Genomic DNA, 23,543 nt, shown 5'->3' with positions numbered 1-23,543 from the left:
ACATTTAAAATTAAAAATGAAAATTCAATTCAATTTAATCTCAGTATCATTCAAATTCAACTGTGAACAAACAAAGTGTCCTATAGTTTTGGCTGCTTTTGGTGCTCTAAATGTATGCTGAGGGATGCTATACTCACTCTCTGTGGTCTGTAGGCGTCCACTGCCAGCATCAATCTGACATACAGGAGTAGCAACATGTGAAGTCCAGTACATTTCTGTGTCTTCATCCTGCTACTTACTCTCCAGGGTACCGTCCAGCGATTAAGCAGCGAGGGAGGCCAGTCTGCGTATACACTCACGCACGCTCACAAATCACGAAGCAAGTTTCTCTCACAGGACCACACAGGAGCACCAAGAGAGACCTGTGACAACAAGCTTTCCGGAGCCAAATGGGATCTCCTCTTTAAAAAAAAAAAAAGAGGAGGAGGAGATAGAAACATCAATCAGTGCTGGTCTAGGACAACAGCTTGTACTTGGCCGAGGAAGAATTTCTCAGTCTTTTTCTTCTGTTTTGTATGATTCTTTCTGAGCAGGACGACCCCTTGGTGTTGTCATCCGTCTTGGACCGGCCAAATTTGGCCCAGTGTCTCCACAGACCCAGATGTGTCACACCATATATGTGTTTGCTCACATCCAGTATTTTCCAGCCGCCAGTGCGTGCAAGGCCGTCTGGAAGGCGTGCATGTCTGTTCCGTCGCTGTGCGCTCCAGTCTCACTCCACTGTCACCACGTTTCCTGCTTGCAGACTTCCAGGCTCAGTTGCTCACACACAGGAACATGTGGTTTTAAATGTGATCCAGACCTCTACAGAGGGCAAGGAGTGAAGGAGGGGGAAGAGGAGGAGGAGGAGGAGGAGGAGGAGGGAAGGGGGAACGGAGGGATGAAGGGAGAAGAGAGAGAGTGCGAGGAGAAGACAGGCTGAATCCAGCCAATATCCCACTTAAATGCAGCAAAGTGGCGGGATGAAATAGGAGGGGAGCTAAGCCGACATGCCCTTTCTCTCGTTCTCTGTGAGTGTGCACGTCACTCTCAAGCAGGTCCAACAATGAGCTTGTAATACGAGTCGGGAATTAGAAGGAGCTTTAATGCAGCGTAATGGGTTGTGAGTGCCGTTCTCTGCACCCACTCTCTCTCTATGTGCTCTATCCGATCATCTGAATGCTTTTACTTTAAAAGCTTCAGAGGAATCTATTATCAGTGGGTCAAAGGAAATCTATTACATGATTGTTTTGTAGATTCTGGACATCGTCAATTTTTATCAAATGTGAATGAACTGTGTGGTGACATATAAGGAAATCCTCAGGGTTAGCATAAAGAAAACTTGCCACAGATATTAGATAAAGGAAAACATGTTGTGATCAGATACAATGTGAACTAGAGCCAGATAGAAAATAAAAACAGATATAGTCAAACAATTTTTTAATTATAAGAAATACTTTGTGTTAGTGATACATCAGAGTAAAATTACTTTGTTACAATCAGAATTACATCAGAAATGATTTGAGTAACATGTTGCATATATAGTGGCCCCAAAAAGTATTTGCACCCTTAAGCCACACTTAAAAATATATGTCATTCTATTATATAGAATTATCATACCAAGTGGCATCTGTAGCTTTTTTTTTTTTTCTTTAGAACCAACTTTACTTCTCTAAACTGTTTTTGCAATTACTTTTTCCAACTGATTTCAAGGTGGTTTTTAGTGGATGTTTGAATTCAGTTCCCCTCAAGTTCACACATTATGGCTACATTCAGACTGTAGGTCTAAATCAGATTTTTGTGCATATCCGATTGAAATACGATCAAATTTAGCAAGTGTGAACGGAAGTGCTTGAAGTGGAAAAATAAAAGTGCCGGTACTCCTGATGCTCGGTTCAAAAACGCGTTCCTGGAGAAGGGAAGGTGTGATGGGCTTCCATACGTGCAACATGTCGGAAGTGCCGGTATGCAAGGAAAACTGGCGATATGCTAAAGGTAAAAACAGAGAAGTGCAGGTGTTGTGCTGAATTTCGTCTCCCTGCCAAATTATTACCCCCTTGTCGAAGTCGCTACCTGATTGCCTAACCCCTCCCCCACACCTAATTCTAAACTTACCAATATTGGGGAGGAGGGGGGGGGGTAATAATTTGGCGGGGGTCAGAATTCGGCACAACATCGGTATCGGCGCGTACTGGCCCACTTCGAGCACTGGTGAATGACCAAAAAAAAAAAAATCAAATGAAATGCGATTTTTACAAATCTGTTTTCGAGGATTGTAGAATCCTATTCAAATCACATTTCTGGAAATCTGTTTCAGTCTGACTGCTCTCATCAGATTTCACATGGTTTAGGCTATGTGACTTTCTCACGCCATGTTGTTATAGGAAACTTGGTGAAAGTCACTGCAGAAACTTGTTTTGAAAGAGGCATGTTTTGAAACCGGCAAAGACGACCACAACAGTAGAAACAACAGCACGGAATAAAGCCATGCATACATCCTCCTGTTTCTGCCGCTGCCTCAGGAGACACAGTAGCCTAGTCCAGTGCGGTGGCTACACTGTCATGTTGTAAATAAGACAACATCTGTATTGCAAACCCCTCCATGTTGCGGTTGTTGTAGTTGTTTTTGGCGTATGCCTACCAACGCAACATCATTGCCATCGAAACCAATGCAGATATTCTAAAACAAAAGAGCGGCATGGACAAACAAATCAGATCTGAACAGTTGTAATACAATGTGGACGTCAAAATTTTTAGATCAGATTCCAGTCGAATACACCAATAATCGGATTTGGACTGACAGTGTGAACGCAGCCTTAGTTTAGCAACCATAAAGTGTGAAACCTCTTTTTTGTTGGATGTTTCGCTTGAAAAGTGAGCATACTATTTTTCTATCTTGCTTTAAAATAAATGCCACTTTGGGTTTCAAAAGTATGATTTAGATATCCAAATATTTTTTTAAAGGCACAAAAAACATAAAGCACATACTGATAAATTCCTATAGAGAGGGATATTTATAAAAACTTTAGAACTTTTGACCAATCTTTGATCGCCAAACTTTTGCCCTCTCAAATCCATTAGTGGCTGATCTGAAGTCTGAGATGGTCTGATCAATCTCTTCTTGTGTGTTCATGACAAAGGGCCCTGAAACAAACAAATAAATAATGCAAATCCTCTGGTTTAAAAAAAAATATATAACAATAAAGCAATAAAAAAAGGCATTCTTGCCCCCTTGTCCGTATGTAAATAATTTCTTTATTAATAAATTAATCTTTATTTGGGGTCTTAGCAAATACTGATAGCCTATATGCAAATTGATTAATGAATCATCAAATCACATAGGCTATTTAAATTCAATTACAAAGTTTTAATTGATTGACACTCCTAATTAAAATATTTAGTCATTAAAATGTGGCATATTACCTACCAATACCATTATAACTTACCATGCTTAACCACAGGCTCATTAATGGGTTCACCAGCAATTAACACAAAGTGAGACTCCTCAGCTGCCTAGAAGTAATAATGAAGGGAATAAAAAATGAATTTACACTAAACTTGTATATAAACCAGAGTAGCTTTACAGGAATAGTAGAAAGAAAGAAAGAAAAACCTTGTTTTCTACTCTGACGCATTCACCATCTTCCAAAACCACCGTGTGGTGTGGCTCAATCTTCCGCAGATCATCGTCCGGACCTCAGGGGAATTCAAAACCGGCAAAAATAAATTTCACAATCCTCTACAAATTGTGTAATAAATTTAGTTATACACCATAAATCATTTGACTTAACTAGACCTGTCTACTCAAGGCTGAAGGAAGATTCAAGGTTGTTGAAGACCAGATACCCCACAAACCAGAATAAATAAGGAAAAATGTAAGCAAGAGATGTGTTTTGTTGGGTAAAGATGGTCCCACATCTCATCCCACACATTTAGATAATTTCTCAAGAAGTCTGTTTCTCAACAGCTGTTCAATTTATGCTAAATGTATTTCAGAGAATAATGAAAATACAAGATTCATTTAGAAACTCCTGGTGAAGTATTCACTGTTAATGAATGTGTGTTTAATTTCATATAACCTGGAAATCATCAAAAATCAACCTGATAAATCAACATCAAACACAGCTATGGCAATCTCATATCTCAACATGAGAGTTTAGAGTTGCCATTGGCACAGGATCATAGGAATAGTCTAAATGTCTGTCAGATGTCCGAGAGAGAGAGAGAGAGAGAGAGAGAGGGAGGAAGTGAAAAAGAATCATAAAGCACCTGCTCGAATTTCAAGAATAGAAAGCTGCTGGTAGTGGATTTGCCTGCAGGAGGAAAAAGTTTCTTTTTATACGGTCTTCATTTGAACTCACCGGTGCATAAAGAACCTGCGAGGGTGTAGATAAAAGCTGTCCAACCTGAGAAAGGAATACAATAATTAAAACAATGGAACTTTAATTATATAATAATATGTGCTAGTTCACCCAAAAATGAAATTTCTGTTTTTGATGAAATCCGAAAGCTTCTGACCTCCCTATACACAGCAATGTCGTAAACAATTTCAAGGCCCAGAAAGGTAGTAAAGACATTGTTAAAATAGTCCACATGATTACAGTGGTTCAACTTTAAAGGGTTAGTTCACCCAAAAATGAATTAAAAAAAAGTCATTAATGACTCACCCTCATGTCATTCCAAACCCGTAAGACCTTCGTTCATCTTCGGAACACAGTTTAAGATATTTTAGATTTAGTCCGAGAGCTTTCTGTCCCTCCATTGAAAATGTTTGTATGGTAGACTGTCCATGTCCAGAAAGGTAATAAAAACATCATCAAAGTAGTCCATGTGACATCAGTGGGTTAGTTAGAATTCGCTGAAGCATCGAAAATACATTTTGGTCCAAAAACAACAAAAACTACTACTTTATTCAGCATTGTATTCTCTTCCGGAATCCTTTCCATTGAATTGATTCCATTGAATTGATTCCATTGAATTGATTCCATTCAGTTCAATGGAATCCATTGCCAAAAACAACCACGGCGACGTAAAAGTGCATTACCAACGCCGACAGATGAAAGGATTCAGCTCAGTGGAATCAATTCAATCGAATCAATTTAATGGAAAGGATTCCGGAAGAGAAGACAATGCTGAATAAAGTCATAGTTTTTGTTATTTTTTGACCAAAATGTATTTTCGATGCTTCAACAAATTCTAACTGACCCACTGATGTCACATGGACTACTTTGATGATGTTTTTATTACCTTTCTGGACATGGACAGTATACCATACAAACATTTTCAATGGAGGGACAGAAAGCTCTCGGACTACAACCTAAAATATCTTAAACTGTGTTCTGAAGATGAACGGAGGTCTTACGGGTTTGGAACGACATGAAGGTGAGTCATTAATTAAATAATTTTAATTTTTGGGTGAACTAACCCTTTAATGTTATGAAGCGACGAGAATACTTTTTGTGTGCAAAATAAAACCAAAATTACGAATTTATTCAACAGTTTCTTCTCCTCCCTGTCATTCTCCTATGCTGTTGACGTTTTAAACACAGTGCAGCACTTCCGGGATTTACGTCAGAGCGTCAGCTCAGTATTGGCCGAAGCAGTTCACGTGAGCACCACAACGCATGCGTGTGATGCTGACGCAGGATCTGGCCAATAATGACGGGTATTCTGACATAGAACACGGAAGCGCTGCACTGTGTTCACTACATCAGCAGTGTAGGAAACTGACAGGGAAGAGAAGAAGTTGTTGAATAAAAGTCATAATTTTTTTTTTTTTTTGCACCAAAAAGTATTTGTCACTTCATAACATTAAGGTTGAACCACTGTAGTCAAACGGACTTATTCAATGATGTCTTTACTACCTTTATGAAAGTGGTAATAATGTTGCAGTCTATAGGGAGGTAATTGGAAACCTGTAATTGGAATATATACGATTTTTAACATTTTAAAACAGAAATATAAAGCAAAATCTTGATGCACATGGGACCAGGACTGAAAAGCCTTGACCTTTTTAACAGTTTTTTGGGTGTTCTTGAGTGATGTTCTGCGGTCAGTTTCTGATAATGATGTACAATAAGCTCAATACTGATGCCATTAGGCTACACTGTATCTTTAAGAACACTAAGTGTGGATTATTGGTCTTACTTGACATCTTGCCTTTGTAATTTTGCAATATGACCCAAAGGAAGAGACACTGTTGTAGTGACTCATAGAATTAAGTATGACTACATTCACTATTTGAGCAAAAATGAAACAATACCTTCTTTTCCCAGAACTTTAAATGAGGCATGTTTTACAGTTACACATTTTATAAGAAAAACAAATACTCATATCCTGCTAAACCGGTTTGCCTTTACTAGGTTTCTCTGGTAAACCATGTTTATAATGACAAAATTGTGAACAAGCCATTTGATTTCACCATGTCTGTAAGTAACTTGGGATTTAACAGAAAACTCACTTTCCCTACCATGGGGGAAAACACATTTAATTAAAATCTTTTACCTTTAGGAACAGGCTGCACATGCTTTGCACCTTCCTTCAGCATAAAGTCGAGGTACATGGTGGGAGTTCTTGTGTAAACCTTCGACTGACAACAGAAAAGACATGTGAATACCACAACATAATATTTTATCTTGAAAAAATGATGGTTTACTACAGCAGAAGACTACTGTGACAACAACATTTAATGTACTTTATTCATAACAAATCCATTTCTACCAGATTTCTTTATTGCTACAAGACAAAAAACTAGAGAAATTGTTCAATATTGTTTAAATTATGAGCTCAAACAGATGTAAAAACATTGTGTGTGAGTTCCAGTGCATATCTGGTTCCAGTAAGCCAAAGTATTTGGCTGACCCACATTTAACTTCAGCGCCGCATCCACCCCTCTGCCCTAGAGAAACCCTCCATAACCACATTTTACATTTAAAACATTTTGCAAAAACCACTTCCAACGAAGCCTGCTCTGAATTTCCTGCTGTTGTCTGAAAGAGGGGGCAGAGGATGGCCTTGCAGCAGCAATTAGCTTGATGAACCAGATTGTAAATCGGACGTTCCGATTGGCTGGAACATTTACAAAGGAGTCGTCGGTAACTTTCAGTGATGGCTGCTCACCGTGACTCTAGGATCTTGTATTTTGCCTTAAATCATAGATGGGAAAAGACAGACAGAAGTGTGGGTAATAGCCTTAATGTGTTGATAAATAGATGGACAAATGAACATGTTTGCGAAATTACAGATAATAAACAGATGCAAGTGTCAGGGAGATGGAGGTGTACTGACTACTCTTTTTTTTTTTCCACTCAATGGTTTGGTTCAAAGAGTTTAGAATAATTATGAGGAGCATGTTTTTTTTTATCACCTGATAAACAAGCAGGCCTCTTGGCTGGCAAAATCATGCATACTTCAGATTAATGCTTCAGTATATCAGAAAAATTCAGAGAGAGTTCCAGCCTCCACCTTTTAAATCCAATAAACAACTTATTGAATCATTTTTTGATCATTTTTTATTTTTGGGAGGTCGATATTCGCCCTCAATGTGCATTTTTGCCAAGCCAGCACTAAGGTGAGCTCCACAGCAGACTTATACCTAACAGTCAAAACGGCGTTACACAGCAAAATCCCCAGAGTTAAATCAACTCTGCTCAGAGAACATATGGTCCCTGTCTACATAGAGTTAAAATAACATTGAAGCAGAGTTAAAGTTAATGAGATAATATGCTGTTTTTGGAGTTGTTTATTCAGATCTTGAGAGATTTAATGTCTTTTATCTTCAGTTGATTTCATCTAAGACTCATTTGTAGTTATTAAGTTTCTCTTCAGTGATTCTGCTTGTTAACAGCAGGTGTTCATCACTAATGCTCAATCATAACTTAATTAATCACTTAATTATCTCATTAACTTTAACTCTGCTTCAGCATTAATTTAACACAATATAGAGAGGGACCATATGTAATCTGAGCAGAGTTGATTTAACTCTGGGGATTTTGCTGTGTACTTGTAGGAAGACCGCGACTGTTTAGGGTGCCATTTGGGACAGGGCTGAGATTGCTTAACCAACCTTACAAAAGGGTTGACACAGTTTTTCCCAAATTAATTTCCATGGCTTCTCCAGTTGTTTATGATTACTGGATAAGGATTTTTTTTAAAGAATCTGCTAATGAATAATACTTGAAAACAAATTCACTAACAAATCAGACATCACTATGGCTTGTGAGCTAGTTTTATTATACACAAGCAAAACTTGTAATGACTTTTAAGATTTTATTAATTGGAAATCTCCAATACTGTATATCTGATGACCATACACAGGGGCGTAGTTTGCGGGGGGGATGGGGGGGAGGTAACCCCCCAATATTCAAATCCATCAGTTACAACCCCCCCCCAATATTTCAACATGAAAATCACAGTAGATCTATACTAACATATGTATAATTCATTTATTTTGTAACAATAATATTGTTTCTAATCGAATATGAGTTTGTCATAATAAATTAGTCAAAAAAGTACCCCCCTTCCATTGAACCGATTGGTAACGCCCAACCAATGCGCGTCGCACTTTTACCAAAACAACGCGAGTGGTGCTCTACTATTTGAATAGAGAGCACGGGTAGCACCAAAAAATGAAGAGAACCGCTGCCCAGCCGACTATATTAAACTTCTGTTCAAAGAGGGACGTTAAAAAGAATAAAGCATGTACTGAGAAGGAGGTATGAAAACATTGTAATAGCTAAGTAAGTACACTCCACATATATTTTAGCTAGCTAATCGGTTCCATTGCAATTTAGCCACAACTATCAGTGTAACTGTAACCAGTTACCAAAACAGCCGTCTGTTTTGAACGAATTGGCTTGAATGAACGATTTAAGTAGCTCACTCATTAAAACGTCGAATCGCTGCCACCTACTGGCGGTTTCAATATTTAACATAATTTCTTTCTTTTTAGAATCACTCTGTTATGTTAGAATTTGATGAATGCTTATAGATAAATTCCATAAAGTTATGATAGATAGATAGATAGATAGATAGATAGATAGATAGATAGATAGATAGATAGATAGATAGATAGAGAAGAAATAAATTATCCAATAACGCTACACATAAAACAGATTTTTTTTTTTTTTTTTTTAATTAAAAAAAATAATAACAGGCAGCATACCAACGCTCAACCCCCCCCAATGTTGAAACCAAATCTACGCCCTTGACTATACACCATCTACCTTCACTCCAAGAGCTTCCCCTGAGATGACATTGACAGTGACTCCATCTTTGCTGGGTTTGGGAATCTCTTTGCTCTTCAGCTCCTGGTACTGAGGCTCCACCATCTTATCTGCGCTTTTCAGGTTCACCCAAAGCTGTAGGCCATGAATGCGTCCGTCTGACACAGGCATCTCAGCATGAATCACCCCACGACCTGCCGTCATCCACTAACACAAGAGAAAACAAATATGCATATCCAAGTAAGAACAAAAGCTAATGTTTTATTCTATTCCTAATGGAAGCCCTATCTGGTAGTAATCACCAATAAACAGACTAACAGCTTGGTTCAGTGGCTTTCACACTGGTTAATGTCATCTTAATGTTGAGCAAGAGAGATGTTTATGAGCTTTATTTTCAACGTAAAAACGAACCACTCCGGTTTTACGACAACAGCTTAATATGTCTAATGGAGCACTTTTCTTTCTCCTCTTCCTTTCTCATTCTCTCTTAGTGGAAATTTCCACTCCTTCTGAGGTTTAGCAGCCCCTCTCAGGGAGCCACAGTGCAATAGGTGGTTTGAGTTATGGTGTGAAACACTCGGCAGCTTTTTTTCTCCTGGTATTATCAGGGAGTCCCTTATTTTTGATGGTGAGGCAGTAGCCCCAGTAGCTGGAGGTGTGAGCTGTAGTTAAAGTAGCGAGTGGTACAGACATATTAAAGGCCTATTAAAACATTCCCTCACTGACCCGGGAGAAAGTGAGACAGCTTTACGACACAGGAAGTGCCCTACGGGTGTACAAGCTCAGTCCATTTGGTGAGTGTGTGTGTGCCCATGGATGTAACATCCTATTAAATGTAAATACATTTTATTATAGCTTTCATTTTAATTATTTTAACTTGCATCCAGATATAAAACAATAAAAATGGTGGCTTTCATTCTATGAAAGACTTGCATACTTCTGGTGTACCTTAGGCCTACCTTTGATTCACTTTTTTTTTCCAAGTAAAAGGTCCTTTTAAAACAACATTAGATATTAAGAGCCAGATTTACTAACAGCTTGCACCAGCACAAACCCTCTTTTGGCTTTAAATAACTACTGTCAGGACACGCAGTGTCTTAGTAAACCCGGAAGACTAAAGGGGCTCGCACACCGGACGCGAAGCTCAGTGCCGCGCAGCGCCGCGACACGTCTTTAAAATTCGAACGCGTTGTTTTCTATGAGTGTACACACGCCGGCGGCGACATTCGGCGCCTATCCGCAGCGCCCAGAAAACAATGCGTTCGAATTTTAAGACGTGTCGCGGCGCTGAGCTTCGCGTCCGGTGTGCGAGCCCCTTAATTCGCCCCTTGTTCCCTCAAGATTTCCCTATGGGATTTTATAATTTGTGAAGTTCAATTTATGAGTAAAATAAAGCCTGTTATAAACATAACTTGATGATACTTTGACGTTTTGTTCCACAACATAATTTACACACTCACAGTCACCCCAAACAGTCGTATTTCATTTTTTTTTTTCATTTATCTCTTTATTTGAAAGGGGACAATGTACATTAATAAACATTAAAACAATGTAAATGTACCCGAGTTAGCTCAAAAGTGCTAATTTTCATCGGTAGTCCCCCAGCCAGATTTAAAAAAGGCAACCTTTAAAAATAATCAAAAGTACAAAAAAAAAAAAAAAAAAAAAAAAAAAAACTCATACATTGAGTTTCAAACTCCATTGTTTCCTCCTTCTTATATAAATCTCATTTGTTTAAAAGACCTCCAGAAAACAGGCGAATCTCAACATAACACTGTTACGTAACAGTCGGGATCATTAATATGTATGCCCCCAATATTTGCATATGCCAGCCCATGTTCAATGCATTACACAAGGGCAGACAGTATTAACGTCTGGATGTGCACAGTTGAATCATCAGACTAGGTAAGCAAGCAAGAACAATAGCGAAAAATGGCAGATGGAGCGATAATAACTGACATGATCCATGATTATCCATGATATTTTTAGTGATATTTGTAAATTGTCTTTCTAAATGTTTCGTTAGCATGTTGCTAATGTACTGTTAAATGTGGTTAAAGTTACCATCGTTTCTTACTGTATTCACGGAGACAAGAGCCGTCGCTATTTTCATTTTTAAACACTTGCAGTCTGTATAATTCATAAACACAACTTCATTCTTTGTAAATCTCTCCAACAGTGTAGCATTAGCCATTAGCCACGGAGCATATAGCCTCAAACTCATTCAGAATCAAATGTAAACATCCAAATAAATACTATACTCACAGGAATCGATGCATGCATGCAGCATGAATGACGAACATCTTGTAAAGATCCATTTGAGGGTTATATTAGCTGTGTGAACTTTGTTTATGCACTGTATAACTGCACTTATAGTCGAGAGCTCGGGAGGGCAGGGAGCGAGAGATTTAAAGGGGCCGCGCAGCCTGAATCGGTGTATAGTTAATGATGCCCCAAAATAGGCAGTTAAAAAAATTAATTTAAAAAAATCTATGGGGTATTTTGAGCTGAAACTTCACAGACACATTCAGGGGACACCTTAGACTTATATTACATCTTTTGAAAAGACGTTCTACGGCACCTTTAAAGGGTTAGTTCACCCAAAAATGAAAATTCTGTCATTAATTACTCACCCTCATTTTGTTCCAAACCTGTAAGACTTTCATTCATCTTCAGAACACAAATAAAGATATTTTTGATGAAATCTGAGAGTGATCTGTCCCTCCATTAACAGCTAAAGGTTCATAATGAGATCGTAAAACTAATCCATATGAATCGAGCGGTTTAGTCCAAATTTTCTGAAGAGACTCAATCACTTTATATGATAAACAGATTTAATTTAGACTTTTATTCACATCTTACTGCATTTGGAAGGACATGAGGGTGAGTAATTAATGAAAGAATTTTTTTAGGTGAACAACCCCTTTCACTAATGAGTATTTCATCATTTCAAGAGATAGTAAGCATGTTTGTTCTACCTGAAGGTCCCCAGGTTCCAACTTCCCACTGTGACCACAAAAGTCTTCATGGGCTGTTACTCCACTCAACAAGTACGTTACCTGTGAAACATATTTAAAATATATATATGAAAACAATTTTAAATAGAGGGATGAGGTGTAAGATTGTAGTTTTCTGGCTGAAAATGAAGCAGTTTCTTGAGGGAAAATTCACACAAAAGACAGTAAGTATGGAAAAGTCATCATCTTGATGTTCATTTAGAGAAAAATAAACATGTCAAAAATCGTACAGGTGAAAAGTGAAACATTTTTCAAAGGCTGTGTTTGCAGAGTAGACAGAAACATTTTATGTTCAAGGGATTTTGGTAAAGCCCTGATGGACTATAAAGTTAAATGCAAAAAGCAGATATATCCTACGCCGTAAGATGAAACACTAAACGTTGATGTTCTAATGAATATTTTATCAATATCTTACAGTTTGTTTGTATTCTGACACAAATACAAATATACATAGTTTATGCATACCCAGTAAAGGTCTTTCATGCACCGTTAAAAACATAGTTCTTCCATGCCAAGACAGAGCTAGAGGCTATGTAAAATTTGCATATATTACACAAACATGTTTCCAATTAACAAAATCTGCCTGCAGCCGTTTCCCATTTGTCCACTGAAAAAGCAAAAATGAATCGACATGGTCAGCTGAGGTGGTCCGACATACAGCGTGGAGGGATTGCATGTTATCTCCCACACAGACAACGCTGCTCTCAACAGGATACGGGATGCGGGGTAAGAGGTCAACATCTGACCCCTTAGAGGTTTGCTTGACCTGTGGCCACAGGCAGCCTGTGATCTCTAAGCACAGCTGTGATCTGATGGTCACGTGACCGTTCACGAACAAACACACCTGCATGTCTCAAGCAACATAGAGGTCCGATTCTACTCAAGTAGTATTACTTGTAATATGAAAAATTAAACCTCTAGAACCAACAAAGGGTGCCTAACTGTTTTAATTTATATCCAAAATAAAGTCCATTGTATACTTTTTGTCTGTGTTACATATATCCTTGCAAAACAAATGACCTCTTTAGAAGGAATAAATGTTTATTTTACGTTTTAGAGTGCTCTCATAAAGCAGTCAGTTTCCAGCAAGTTTCTGAATTACACTAACAAATAATTAAATAATACTAAACAAATCCATTAGTGACATATAAGAGTGACTCAATCTCTATAGGAAATGAGATGAGAGTATATCTGTGCAGATGGCAGTTGATGACATCAAACACATAAACAAGTCTAAATGATTTCCACAGCCACACAGACCACTTTCCATAGAAACAGTTTATGGCAGACATGTTGCCAAACTGTGATTAAACACATAAGCACATCAGATGTTGTAGATAAATAATCAAGAGACAAACTCAGAGACTAAGTGAGTTGGTCAGCTTTTCTTTAGTCAAGTTTCAGATAATACTCTCAGGACTAGTTCTGGCCAAAACATTGTCAATTTGAAGGAAGCGTTTTTAATGACCATACATCCTTTCACATTGAGTGAACAGAATTTGAGTACTCAAACTGCCAAAAATGATGGGAGTGGTTTACTGGATGATCTATATATTCCTGCCAGCTTGCCTTTCATTTTCTTTTCTGTGTTTAGACATTGCATATCAAAGGACTTGTTTATTAAAAAGAAAGACAGAAAGAAAGACAATTGGACAAAATTGGACAAAGATCTATGTAGTGCAGGATGAGTCATTAATATTTTTGGTCTGTTTTTTCAGAAAACAAAATCTGTATTTTGTCCGACAAAGCAGTCAGGAGTTAGAAGATTAACCTCGGTGGACTGAAACAACATTCCTTCTCATGTTCATTCATGTTTATTTGATGGTATGAATTAAAGGGTTAGTTCACCCAAAAATGAAAATTCTGTCATTTATTACTCACCCTCATGCAGTTCCACACCCGTAAGACCTTCGTTCATCTTCGGAACGCAAATTAAGATATTTTGGTTGAAATACGATGGCTCCATGAGGCCTGCATAGGGAGCAATGACATTTCCTCTCTCAAGATCCATAAAGGTACTAAAAACATATTTAAATCAGTTCATGTGAGTACAGTGGTTCAATATTAATATTATAAAGCGACAAGAATATTTTTGGTGCGCCAAAAAAACAAAATAACGACTTATATAGTGATGGCCGATTTCAAAACACTGCTTCACGAAGCATTGGAGCATTATAAATCAGCGTGTTGAATCAGCGGTTCGGAGCGTCAAGTCACATGATTTCAGCAGTTTGACACGCGATCCGAATCATGATTCGGTACCCTACCAAAACACTCTGAAGCTTCCTGAAGCAGTGTTTTGAAATCGGCCATCACTATATAAGTCTTTATTTAGTTTTTTTTGGCGCACCAAAAATATTCTTGTCACTTTTTAATATTAATATTGAACCACTGTACTCACATGAACTGATTTAAATATGTTTTTAGTACCTTTATGGATCTTGAGAGAGGAAGTGTCATTGCTCCCTATGGAGGCCTCACTGAGCCATCGGATTTCAACTAAAATATCTTAATTTGTGTTCCGAAGATTAACGAAGGTCTTACGGGTGTGGAACGGCACGAGGGTGAGTGATAAATTACAGAATTTTCATTTTTGGGTGAACTAACCCTTTAACTAGTAGGAAGAGATGGTCGGTTCACGAGCCGCTTGAGCTGAGGTGCTACAGCAATCTGTCACGACACAAAACGTTCTTTATTCTTCGAATTTCTTTAAAAAATTACACAATTTGAAAGCTGGGACTTTGTTTAATATCATAAGTAACCTGCTCTGCGTCTGTCGACATGTTGTCAGTGTCCTCTTTGCTCCGTGAAGTATTTTTCACTGCATGTTGCGTGACAGCGCCATGGCTTGTCGGACAAAGCAACAGTAACTAAGCGAAGGGTCAATTATGCATAATTTATAGTTATTACTACAGTAACTACATGTAACATGTATAACAAGGACACTGTAAAATAAAAAGTCTGTAATCATTTACTCACCCTCAATTCCAAACCTGTATGAATTTCTTTCCTCTGCTGAACACAAAAGAAGATATTTTGAAGAATGTGGGTAACCAAACAGTTGATGGACCTCTTTGACTTCCATAGTAATTTTTTCCATACTATGGAAGTCAGTGGGGCCCATCAACTGTTTGGTTAGGCTACCCATATTCTTCAAAATATCTTCTTTTGTGTTCAGCAGAAGAAAGAAATTCATACAGGATTAGAAACAACTTGAGGCTAAGTAAATGACAGAATTTTCTTTTTGGGGGGAACTATCCCTTTAAGAATTTATGAGCCCTCAAAGAGGTGTTTCTAATCTGACATTTTGACATTCTTCTATTTTACCTCATTACATATTGTATTTAAAATTTTAATAACTGTTATAAAAAATCTCAGTGTCATTATTTAGAGAGAAATGTAATACTTAATAATCCAGACGTCCGCAGAACCACCATGTAGAAACAGAACATTATCACGTTGTACCTGTTACTTTTATCAGCGATTCTCTGAGTGGACTAATCATAAACGTTTGTCATTTCAGGATAAGAATTCTATTTAGTTCTATTCTATTTAATTTGGTACATTTCCGTTTGTCTGCCAGAAAAAAAGTTCGGATAATAGAATTAAACAGTTACACATTTAAGTGTTCCAACGTCTTTCGTAAATCAAAAATAAAAGTCATAAGATTTATATGCGGAATTTGGCTTTTTGAGCCGTCATGCGCCCTCTGGCGGAAGGTCCCGTGTTGTCCTGGTCTTAAACAACAAGGTTAATAAAATTAGTCCACTAATAACCTCATCTGACTGCACGAATTCATTTGACAAGTGTCGCCCTTTCCATAAGAGCAATGTAATGATGCATGGTTTGAAAGTACACGACCTAATAGCGTTTACCGTCTCAAATCCACGATGAGGATGATCAGGAAAACCCGCTGGTTTGGCGATACAGAATTCATCCAGCATCAAGAAAGGGTCGAGATTCTCCAACTAAAATGAACCAAAATGCATTTTATGTATCGTGCATTTCAAAACAAAAACAACTCGTATCAAAACATTCATCCGTAATACGAAAGTGATAAAATCAGCAATGAAAACCAACCTCTCTCCGTCCAATACTCCTGCGAACTCGAGCCCCGACGCCTTCAGCCTGTTCGACACTCAAAATGACCTTAGAAACTCTTCTGATCATCATAAACACCTTGATATTAATATATGATCACAATATTTTGCTTCAGCTCTCAGTTTGTGAGCGCCCAAATGCACCGGAAGTCAAAAGCGAATCAAGATGCACATTTATTTAGACTCAGTCATTCTCTTTTATAAATCACCTGTATTCACCTATGACAGGTGTTTGTTTGTTTTATTTGTTGACGTTTTTGGGTTTGCCAAGGCTTCCTACACAGATCACAATCCCAGTAGTTTCAGATTATTTAAAGGCGCAGTGCCAGTCACAATGACTTTGCAATATTTTGAGCCACAGAGAGTGACTTTGCATGTACACATGACTAGCAGATTAATAAAGTGAGCCCTGAAACCAAATTTAGGTCATTTATTTATTTATCGGCTTCTGTACTATACAGTGTAGCATCTTAATGTGTCATTTCAATGCTGTTCTCAGCATTTTCCCGTGTACATCATTCTCTTCCTTGTTGTGGTTAGTTTGACACCTGAGACTGCTCATCCCTCGCTCTTAACAAGTGTTTGTCCTCATGTGGATTTCACAACCACATGAGGCCGTGCATGTGTGATATGTACTCTTCAGTGCAGGTCTTCTTCATCCTTGCTGATGTACTCTCATCCAGTCCACTGTGTTGATCCATGATGTCTTTGAAAATGCGTATACTCGCAGCTTGACCCCCTGCAAGGTTTACAGCATGAGGCCCAACCTGTGGAATTTCATATCATTATTTATGCTTCTGTAAGTGCTTGAGTTAATGTTATCTACAGCCTGAAATATGATTTAGTGTTAGCGTGCCTTGCAGGTGTTATCTAGAAAATACTCAGTGATGACTCACTGCATGATGACTGACTTCTTTTAAGTGTTTTGACCTTATTTGACACATCATATTACATAAGAAGAGCATAACTGCACCTGTAGTGCTGCATATTGTCCCATCAGGTAGAGGGGACATCCTGCTGTCCATTGCAGTGATTCTGTTATACATGGCCAGCCCTCCAGGACCTGTCAAGCAGGAAATGCATTACTATCTTATTAGCTGGGCACATGACTCATTTAAAAAACTTAGTTTTAAGACAGTATGAGAGAAATAAAAAATAGTCAACCCCACAAATATATAGAAACTGTGATACACTATCAATCAAAAGTTTGGGATAAGTAAAATATAAATATATAATATATATATATATTATATATATATATACCAATATATATATATATATATATATATATATATACAGTACAGTCCAAAAGTTTGGAACCACTAAGATTTTTAATGTTTTTAAAAGTTTCGTCTGCTCACCAAGGCTACATTTATTTAATTAAAAATACAGTAAAAAACAGTAATATTGTGAAATATTATTACAATTTAAAATAACTGTGTACTATTTAAATATATTTGACAAAGTAATTTATTCCTGTGATGCAAAGCTGAATTTTCAGCATCGTTACTCCAGTCTTCAGTGTCACATGATCCTTCAGAAATCATTCTAATATGCTGATTTGCTGCTCAATAAACATTTATGATTATTTTCAATGTTGAAAACAGTTGTGTACTTTTTTTTTCAGGATTCCTTGATGAATAGAAAGTTCAAAAGAACAGCATTTATCTGAAATACAAAGCTTCTGTAGCATTATACACTACCGTTCAAAAGTTTGGGGTCAGTAAGAATTTTTATTTTTATTTTTTTGAAAAGAAATTAAAGAAATGAATACTTTTATTCAGCAAGGATGCATTAAATCAATCAAAAGTGGCAGTAAAGACATTTATAATGTTACAAAAGATTAGATTTCAGATAAACACTGTTCTTTTGAACTTTCTATTCATCAAATAATCCTGAAAAAAAAAAATTGTACACAAATATTTCATACAATTGTACACATTAAATGTTTCTTGAGCAGCAGATCAGCATATTAGAATGATTTCTGAAGGATCATGTGACACTGAAGACTGGAGTAATGATGCTGAAAATTCAGCTTTGCCATCACAGGAATAAATTACTTTGTGAAATATAATCAAATAGAAAACAGTTATTTTAAATTGTAATAATATTTCACAATATTACTGTTTTTACTGTATTTTTAATTAAATAAATGTAGCCTTGGTGAGCAGACGAAACTTCTTTTACAAACATTAAAAATCTTAGTAGTTCCAAACTTTTGGACTGTACTGTACATACACACACACACACACACACACACACACACACACATATGTATGTATGTATAAAATTAATACTTTTATTCAGCAAGGACGCATTAATGTGAGACACTGCAGGTGAATAGGGTAAAAAAAAAAAAAAAACTAATAGTTATCACCTTACTTCCCCAGTGGATTGATTACAATAAGAATCGCAAACAGTTTTTGTATTACAAGATTTCTAAAATTTTATGTTTAAATATGCACATGAGGCATTATTTACTTAAAATGCACTAATTTGCATAAAAAGGAGATTTTAGGTATCTCTTTTTGTCACTTAAAAATACTGTGAACAGTCAGAAAAAAAAAAAAAAATTTCACAATTTTTCTCTGAAAATTTTTTTTTGTATATAATCTGGCAAATTATATATGAACAAAAAAAATATATAAAAAAAAAATTCTGTAAAAAAACCTTCAGAATATAGATAGGAATAAAATTGTAAAATTTGGTGTATAAGTGCTTCTGAAGTGAACATATATGGCTCATTGTAGGAGAAAAAACTCATTTTGTGAAAACGGCCTTTAAAAATATGTATTGTATTTGAAATCTATTGACACAAATAGATAAAGTGCCAAAAAATAAATGCTTAAAGGTGGATTTTGGATGTTTTCTTACCACTAGTCTGAAAAAAATAAAAAACACTTTATTACACTCTAAAAAATGCTGGGTTAAAAACAACCCAAGTTGGGTTGAAAATGGACAAACCCAGCAATTGGGTTGTTTTAACCCAGCGGTAGGGTTAAATGTTTGCCCAACCTGCTGGGTAGTTTTATTTAACTCAACTATTGTTTAAAAATTACTGTATTGCTTAATTAAAATTAACCCAAAGTATGTTGGAAATGAACATTTATTAATGTTCAATGAATAATTATTAAACAATAAACATTTATTAAATTGCTTATTAATAAATTTATATTAATAAACTATTAAACTATTAAATTTATATTAATAAAATATTAAAGCTTATTAATAAACATTCACCTTTTGTCTATTATTATTGCCTCTAATTGCATCTGGTTTTTAATTTCCCAACTATTTTGGGTTCATTTTAAGCTAGCCATATAGCAATTTTTAAACAATAGTTGGTTTAAATAAAACTACCCAGCAGGTCAGGCAAACATTTAACCCAGTAGCTGGGTTTGTCCATTTTCAGCCCAACTTGGGTTGTTTTTAACCCAGCATTTTTTAGAGTGTAAAAGCAAAAAAGCTCAAAATCTCAAAACTGAAAAAAAGCATTTAGCATGTAATCTCTCACCTTAAATTTATAATGTTACAAAAGATTTCTGTTTCAAATAAATACTGTTTATTGAATTTTCTATTCATCATAAAATACTGAGAAAAATGTATCAGGGTTACCACAAAAATATTAAGCAACAAAAACTCTTTTCAACATTGATAATAAAAAGGAACATTATTAATAATCATATTATTAGAATGATTTCTTGAAAATATATTAAAATAAAACATTTTAAATTGTATTATTATTATTATTTCACAATATTACCATTTTTACTTTATTTTTAATTAAAAAAGAAATACAGCCTTGGTGAGCATTACTTTTTCAAAATCATTAAAAATCATAATTATTCTAAAATTTTGAGCAGTGTATTTTAATTGTTTAAAATGTAATAATAATTATTGTCCCTTATTTAAGACTCCTGGTTTAAAGTTACTATTTTTTAATAAGTACAAATGTCCACTGGCTCACTTGAATGGGGAATTTTGACATGACGTCAGAGAGTAAAGGGTCCTGGGTAACATCCAGTTTGCAGCCTGTTGCCAGCCAAATCTTTTCCCCAATCCACTGTTCGCCGCTGCACAGGGAGACCCTCCAACGCTGGGATTGATAACACCATTTAGCTTCAGTCACCTTGGTATAAAGACGTATTCATAATTAAAATATAGACATCATTTAGTTAAGAAATCCACTAAGTTGATTGGTACTGGTATGTACTCTGCTTGGATACTTCTATGAGCTTTTGTGCTCAACTGCACAGCATCCCACATAAGCATAGCAGCCTTACAATATATCCAAAAGTCTCAGACACACCTGGCAGTGAGCTCTGATCTGGAGCTGGCCGCTCTGAATGAAAGGCTGAAGTTGTACGTAGGCCTCAGGGGTCACTGCTCCTCCTTTCCTGGCTTGTTTTATCATGGCTAGCCTCTTATGAAGACTTCTTTCGTTATAGAACTGCCTTAGGTAGGCCAGGCCATCCATCTTGATCCCATGCTCAACGTGGGAATAGCGCCCAATCAGACTCTCTATATCCCCAACATCAAACTGCTTAAGCTGAGAGAGAGTAAAGTTTGGTAAATATCACTGAAATCATTACATGAGAAATCTTGTTGATCTCTGACACTAGCCTCAGTAAACTTTAAAGATGGCATGAAACACAAGTTGTGATAGTCTTATATCATATTGCAGGTGAAGCTGCTTCTTGAACAAGAAAAAATGTAGATCAAGGCTTGATTTTGTTCATTGGGAATTGATTGGATCATTGGGGTTTGCTATTGCTGTGATCTTATGTGAGTGCCATGTTGTCCTGCCCTAGAGCTGGTACAGACCTTCAGAGAAGAGAAGTTGTAGCTGATAGTGCTGCAGGCGTCACATCAAAACCCGGAAGACTAATGCTGCGTTCCAGACGAGGTTGGGACCTGGGAATATCCTAAATTAAATGTCCCACTTCAGACCTCAGTGAGTTCCAGTCATCACACGTCACGTTCACATGTCGCCATTACACAATGAGAGGATATCGTGTTTTTGTGTCAATTATGGCCAAAACATTATAAAAATAACATAAAATTGCATAAAAAATGAATGTATCACTACATAAACTTAATGTCTAATGTTAAAGTTTGTTTTTACGTTTATGCTCATTGAAAGCGGACTTGCCGACATCTTGGAAGTTCCGTAAAATGGCGCGTCTCACTGAGGTCGGGTTTGATTGAGCTCACACGCTGAATGTCCGAATTTGAGTAGCATTCCAGACGTTATTTCTTTGAAGGAGGTGGGAAAAAAATCCAAATTCCAGACGTTATTTCCTTGAAGGAGGTGGGAAAAAATCCAAATTCCAGACATTATATCCTTGAAAGAGGTGGGGGAAAAAATCCAAATTCCGATCTGTCTGGAACGCAGCATTTTTTTTTTTCAACTAAAAACGGGGGCCTGAAAACGCAAACTTTTGAAAATGGGTTTTAAAATGCAAGTGTTTGAAAACTATTACCGCTATGGTTTGTGTAGCCTACTGTAAACTACAAAAACACTAATTTGTGACCGTGCACAGGCAGATTTCTTGTTTAGCCAATCAGAAGGCTTTTGAGGCGATTTCTGCCTATCAATCCTTATGCGTGTTCAACTTCAAATCGGGCAAGTACACATATGGAAAGCCGGAGAGGAGAGTCTTCACAGGTTTGAAATGTAGACAAATATATGTCTATAGTTTAAAATGTTCACAAATTCAAATTTTTCCACAGTGGTTTAAACAGCCTAGAAGTAGGAATCCTGAAGAAAATAAAGAGCAAGACGAAAGTGAACATCAGTTTTTCATCTCTGGAGGGAGCTACAGCGCTTCAACACCCCTGCTGAAAAATTAGCTGGTCTCCCAGCCTGGCTTAGCTGGTCAAGCTGGTCTTCCAGCCTGGGTTAGCTGGTGTTCAGCTGGTTTAAGCTGGTCTCCCAGCCTTCCAGTCTCCTAGCTAACCAAAACCCCTCTAAAACCAGCTATTACCAGGCTGGGAGACCAGCTAAAACCAGCCTGACCAGCTTAGGCTGGTTTTAGCTGGATGTTTCAGCAGGGATGCTCGAAAACAAATCCAGAGCTCGATTCGCTTCTTGACAGGTAAAGGCAGGAACACACCAAGCCGATGGTCGGCCGACTAAGTTTTCTCAGTGTGTTCCGCACAGCTCCTTGTCAGATTTTTTTTGGCCGATTCGACATGTTGAATCATCGTCGGAGCTCGTCGGTCCGTCAGGCCATCTGATCATTCTGATGATACTGCCACCTGCTGGTACGGAAAGGCATTTTTATCTTATGCAGGCACAGAACGGACGTGCTACTTGGCTGTCGAGCGTCGGTTTGGTGTGTTAGGCCAACTTTGAACCCAGACGCTGTCGACGTGAGCCAACCCCGCAATCTGCTTTCATCGCCACTAGTTCGTCGGCGTCGGCTTGGTGTGTTCAGGCCTTAAAAATACCATGGTTAAGAAAAATTGGCAGGGTTGTAGAAATAGTGGGTGTGGCTAATTTGGGGGCTAATAAATCTGATGGAAATTATATCACTTAGCCTTGGAGCAGAGTTCTTCAACCATGTTCCTGGGGACCCTCTGTCCTACAGAGTTTAGTTCCAACCCTAATCAAACACATCTGAATCGCAAAATCAAGCAAATCAATCTATTCAGGATTGCTTGAAAATACACAGGCATAGGTTGGAAATAAACTTTGCTGGACAGTGGTTCCCCAGAAGCAGGGTTAAAGACCTCTGGCTTAGAGCACCTTCAAATCAGTATACCAGTATTCATTTATTTATTTATGTGGCGAGTAGCAGGTCGTTAATCACAACATAAATCCTTTCAGGGTGATACAAGTCCCCTAAACTTCGTATTGGGGTCATGACCACCCTGTCAGGGACTATTTGGTTATTCGATCATCTTATTCTACATAATGCCTTATGTTTGTTTACACTCAAACGGGGTATAACTTACTTGTAAGTGTTTACGTAAGACCCAGGTCACATGACATGCACGCTGTTTCAGCGCAATTGAGATAATGTGGGCGCTGGTCAGACCTCCACCTACCACCATCACTCTCTGGCCCATCTGACACACAGGAGGAGAACCTGAGAAAAAGAGTATTCATTTTCTGCTCTGAATTATTTCCTTTGCATTCTCACATAATAAGCTATGGTTTGGTTATTTGTTTGCTTGGCTTTATATCTGGATGACCAGGTTTTGATCACATTTAGAAA

General features: G+C 37.3%; 2 protein-coding genes and 1 long non-coding RNA gene across 5 annotated transcripts in view; 1 reads left to right on the top strand and 2 right to left on the bottom strand.

Moving 5' to 3' along the window:
* Positions 1 to 136: 136 nt before the first annotated feature.
* pir (pirin) lies at positions 137 to 16,650 on the bottom strand. Its single transcript, XM_048172135.1, has 9 exons — positions 16,301 to 16,650; positions 16,096 to 16,188; positions 12,182 to 12,262; positions 9,204 to 9,410; positions 6,484 to 6,568; positions 4,341 to 4,385; positions 3,593 to 3,675; positions 3,426 to 3,492; positions 137 to 3,123 (listed from the first exon to the last, which is right to left on the bottom strand). The coding sequence occupies exons 1-9, from the start codon at positions 16,391 to 16,393 to the stop codon at positions 3,005 to 3,007; spliced, it is 873 nt and encodes a 290-aa protein (XP_048028092.1). The 5' UTR covers positions 16,394 to 16,650; the 3' UTR covers positions 137 to 3,004.
* An 85-nt stretch (positions 16,651 to 16,735) lies between these two features.
* zgc:113276 (uncharacterized protein LOC553748 homolog) overlaps positions 16,736 to 23,543 on the bottom strand; it is a 9,581-nt gene continuing 2,773 nt past the window's right edge. For both annotated transcript variants that reach the window (XM_048172133.1, XM_048172134.1), the window contains exons 6-10: positions 23,281 to 23,414; positions 20,630 to 20,869; positions 20,288 to 20,449; positions 17,294 to 17,383; positions 16,736 to 17,087 (exon numbers count right to left, since the gene is read on the bottom strand). In XM_048172133.1, coding sequence (XP_048028090.1) covers positions 16,920 to 17,087; positions 17,294 to 17,383; positions 20,288 to 20,449; positions 20,630 to 20,869; positions 23,281 to 23,414 — 794 coding nt within the window. In that variant the 3' untranslated portion in view covers positions 16,736 to 16,919. The remainder of the gene's footprint in view (positions 17,088 to 17,293; positions 17,384 to 20,287; positions 20,450 to 20,629; positions 20,870 to 23,280; positions 23,415 to 23,543) is intronic.
* LOC125256282 overlaps positions 21,146 to 23,543 on the top strand; it is a 24,654-nt gene continuing 22,256 nt past the window's right edge. For both annotated transcript variants that reach the window (XR_007182087.1, XR_007182086.1), the window contains exon 1: positions 21,146 to 21,631. This is a non-coding gene — a long non-coding RNA (uncharacterized LOC125256282). The remainder of the gene's footprint in view (positions 21,632 to 23,543) is intronic.

Source organism: Megalobrama amblycephala, linkage group LG21 (assembly GCF_018812025.1).
Source record: "Megalobrama amblycephala isolate DHTTF-2021 linkage group LG21, ASM1881202v1, whole genome shotgun sequence".
Classification (NCBI taxonomy): Eukaryota; Metazoa; Chordata; class Actinopteri; order Cypriniformes; family Xenocyprididae; genus Megalobrama; species Megalobrama amblycephala.
Note: the sequence above shows the minus strand (reverse complement) of the source record. Positions and strands in the feature narration are given on the sequence as shown.